This window comes from Scleropages formosus, chromosome 12 (assembly GCF_900964775.1).
Source record: "Scleropages formosus chromosome 12, fSclFor1.1, whole genome shotgun sequence".
NCBI lineage: Eukaryota > Metazoa > Chordata > Actinopteri > Osteoglossiformes > Osteoglossidae > Scleropages > Scleropages formosus.
Genome location: NC_041817.1, coordinates 5,223,713 through 5,227,208, shown reverse-complemented (window position 1 = coordinate 5,227,208; position 3,496 = coordinate 5,223,713). Strand labels below are relative to the sequence as shown.

The 3,496-nt window shown below is 43.7% G+C and overlaps 1 protein-coding gene across 1 annotated transcript; it reads left to right on the top strand.

Moving 5' to 3' along the window:
- The first annotated feature begins 725 nt into the window (after positions 1-725).
- On the top strand, positions 726-3,170 carry xbp1 (X-box binding protein 1). Its single transcript, XM_018737822.2, is given in 6 exon segments — positions 726-1,074; positions 1,411-1,507; positions 1,690-1,806; positions 1,915-1,995; positions 1,998-2,081; positions 2,302-3,170. Coding segments are annotated over 6 exon segments (1,113 nt in total). The 5' UTR covers positions 726-850; the 3' UTR covers positions 2,812-3,170.
- The last annotated feature ends 326 nt before the right edge of the window (positions 3,171-3,496 follow it).

Genomic DNA, 3,496 nt, shown 5'->3' with positions numbered 1-3,496 from the left:
TGTATGTGTATACACTTACATTTAATCATTTAGCAGAAGCTTTTCTCCAAAGTGACATACATCTCAAAGAAATACAATTTGTGCATTGTATAAGAAGCAGCTGAATATTTAATAGATTAACCACAGAACTAACGTTGCTCTGCCTAAACTGTCAAACAAGGCTATTCAAGATCACGAGATGGACACAGAAGATCTAGACATTTGACAGAAGAATTAATCCTGAACGCTGAAGATGGTCTGTACCAAAATATGCCATATGGAAAAATAAAATATAACATTACACGTCGATCTTGGTCAAAAGGTCTAAACGCGATAAATAGTAATGAATGTAAAATGTTAAATGTAAATGTAACAAGTGCATGATTATGACATGATGTAATTTAGAATGATTTTTTTAAAAATGCAGAGTTTATAACTGTTCGTAATTTTTGCTACTTTCGCCTGCGTATTATTATAGTGGGGGAGACAAAATGATGCAATGGCATGAAAGTTTAGGTCATTCCAACTGCAGTCCATTTAACAACAAGGAGAAAGCGCTAAACTCGCCCACTGCTGACCAACGCAGGGAAATTACGTCTTGTTTTTCACAACATCTTCTGCGGTAAATACGGTGACTGCTTTATCTATGTAAATTACATCAGCCTCTCAACCAATCAACCATTAGCTTCCATGTGCGTCACACCTTTCTGTTGCCCAATCACGTCTCACCACGACTGTAGAAATAAAACGCAGGCGGTACGTCGTCAGATGGAAGCATTAGAACTTTTTTAAAGGACAGGCGCGGAAAGGTGAAGTGTTGGGGCCGTAGTTTAATTTGTTATTGCTCCGTATTAATAAAAGTCCTAATAGGATGGTTGTCGTGACAGGAGCGGGGGGCGCTCAGAAAGTGCTCTTCATCTCGGGGAAAGAGGCTGCTTTGAGCCAGGGGCGACTCAGCCGCTCCGTATCAGTTATACTGCAGTCCTCCAGGACTCCGCCGGTGTCCTCGGATTCTGACTCGAACGGATCCGGACCACCGCTCCGCAAGCGGCAGAGACTCACTCATCTGAGTCCTGAAGAAAAAGCGCTCCGAAGGTTAGCTAGTACTAGTTTACCCGTACCGATGTGGTGCATACAGATGTTGCCTGAATCGAGCTCTTACCACTGCTTTTCCTTTTGTGGTTGTTCTGTGCGACGTTATCCAATTTATGCAAATATTGGTGTGAAAACGCGGGAATCGTGTCCGACTGTGCAACCTTGGGATGAACTCGCAGTCCCAATCCCCGTATGGTGTCCATAGTGTATGTATCCTGCCAGCGTGGCAAAATGGCTGAAGCCAAGTGAGCAGAGCAGCAGGATGACGGCTGGGGATGAGTGTCTCACAGGGCAGGAACACCCAGAGGCTAATCATGATGTTTTCCTGTTTGGTAGGAAGCTGAAGAACAGAGTGGCTGCTCAAACAGCACGGGATAGAAAAAAGGCAAAAATGGGAGAACTGGAGCAGCAAGTTCTGGAGTTAGAGTTGGAGGTAGTTTGTTTTAAAACTGTTTGGAGGTGGCTGTCTCCTAGTGCCTTTTGTTCAAACTTTTTTTTTTTTAAATGTCTCATATCTTAGCCATTTGACACTGTTCCTTGTCTAGTACTGCTTCTTACTTGTCATTGTATTATAGGTGTCTGCAAGCTATTTGATCTCACATATGCCCTTTTCAGAATCAAAAACTTCACATTGAAAACAGACTTCTGCGTGAAAAGACAGATGGCCTACTGATGGAAAATGAAGACTTGCGTCAGAGGCTTGGGTTGGATACACTAGAATCTAAAGAGAAGGTACTTGAACTGGTTAATATCCAAAAATTTATGTTCCTTTGTAGATTTCTTGGACTAGTAAGACCATCTATGGTTTGTACTTTAATGGCTGCACCTTTCCCGTTTCAGGTACAAGTCATGCAGGCCATTGTGGACAACATGGATTTGGTGACCGGGTCTTCTGAGTCCGCAGCACTCAGGCTACGTGTGCCTCTGCAGCAGGTGCAGGCCCAGTTGTCCCCAAAGCTGAGGAGTTCCACATGGATAACTGCAGTCCTGCTCCTGCAGACTCTGAGGTGAGTTGGCATCCTCAGGCCACTTGTGGGTTTCTTCCAGAATATCTTTGGCAAAGATGGAAACTGTATGGAACTGGGTAGTATTTATCAAGGTAGAGCATTCTGGAAGTGTTCTTGGCCACTTCTGGCCTTGCAACTGTAAGAGTAGCATGTGTTTTGCTAAACCTAACAAAAGGGGCTTCTGCTAGAAGTACTCACATCATTTCTGGCTCCCTTTCAGTCTGATGTCCTGCTTGGCATTCTGGACATCCTTGACCCAGAGCTGTTCCTCAAGTGCAGTGTTCCAGAAGCCCAGGACCTGCAGGAGTTTGGCCAGGACATGGCAAGCCCACTACCTACCACCCCATCTTCGTCTGTGGGGGCCACACCAGTTAAGCTGGAAGCCGTTAATGAACTGATTCACTTTGACCACATCTACACTAGGCCTGTGGAGGAGGTGGTCTCCATGGATCAGGGTGAGGTGAAGTTGGAGGATGCTGTGGAGATGGTATCTGTCAAAGATGAGCCAGAGGAATTGGCTGCAATTCCCAGAATGAATGTGGATGGCCTACTTTCCCCAATCTCCCCTCTCCCTGGCTGTGCTGACTCCTCCTGTCTGGATGCATACAGCGACTCTGGCTATGAGCAGTCACCCTCCCCCTTCAGCAACATGTCCTCCCCCCTCTGTTCAGAAGCCTCCTGGGATGATGTCTTTGCCAGTGAACTGTTTCCCCAGCTGATCAGTGTGTAACCCCTTGTCACTGTAAAAGCTATATAATTGGTCCTTGAGTCCAATTTTTGTAAATGTTAAATTACAAATTTCTCTATGTAACCTGTCCTTATGCTGTTCTGCAGTGACTTCTGGGACACATTTATGGATTTAAAATGTATGTACTCTTCTAAATTTGATAGGTCATTTCAAGCTGACAACTTTAAAAAGCCCAGTATTTCTCATCTGTGTGCAGAGGGAGGGACCTCAAGTGCTTAAAAGTATTTATTTGCATTTTTCTCTAGTCTTGTTCTGTAGAACTGCAAAATTTACAGTGTAAATTTCATGATTCCAAAGGATATTCTTTATGGACTTGCTATTGCATTAAACCATGCATTGCACTTTCTTGCTTCTTTCATTGTGGGGAGTTGAAAAGATGAGTTAATACAACCCTGTATTAACTTAATGTACTCATTCAAACCCACATGCCTACTTCTGGGTTTAAGACAATGCTCAAAGTATAAATTGTTTAAATTAATGGACAAATTTGTCATCTTGAACAGAAATTCAAGAATGTTTAACAGGCCTGGGGTTGTCACTACTACAGAGGAAGTAGATCATGAAATGACAGACCCTGTTACCTCAAAGGGTCCTTCTGTACACAAAGTGGTAAGCCACTGCTCTGAAGTCCATAATGTCAGGTGTTAAGTTATAGCAATTCCCCCCC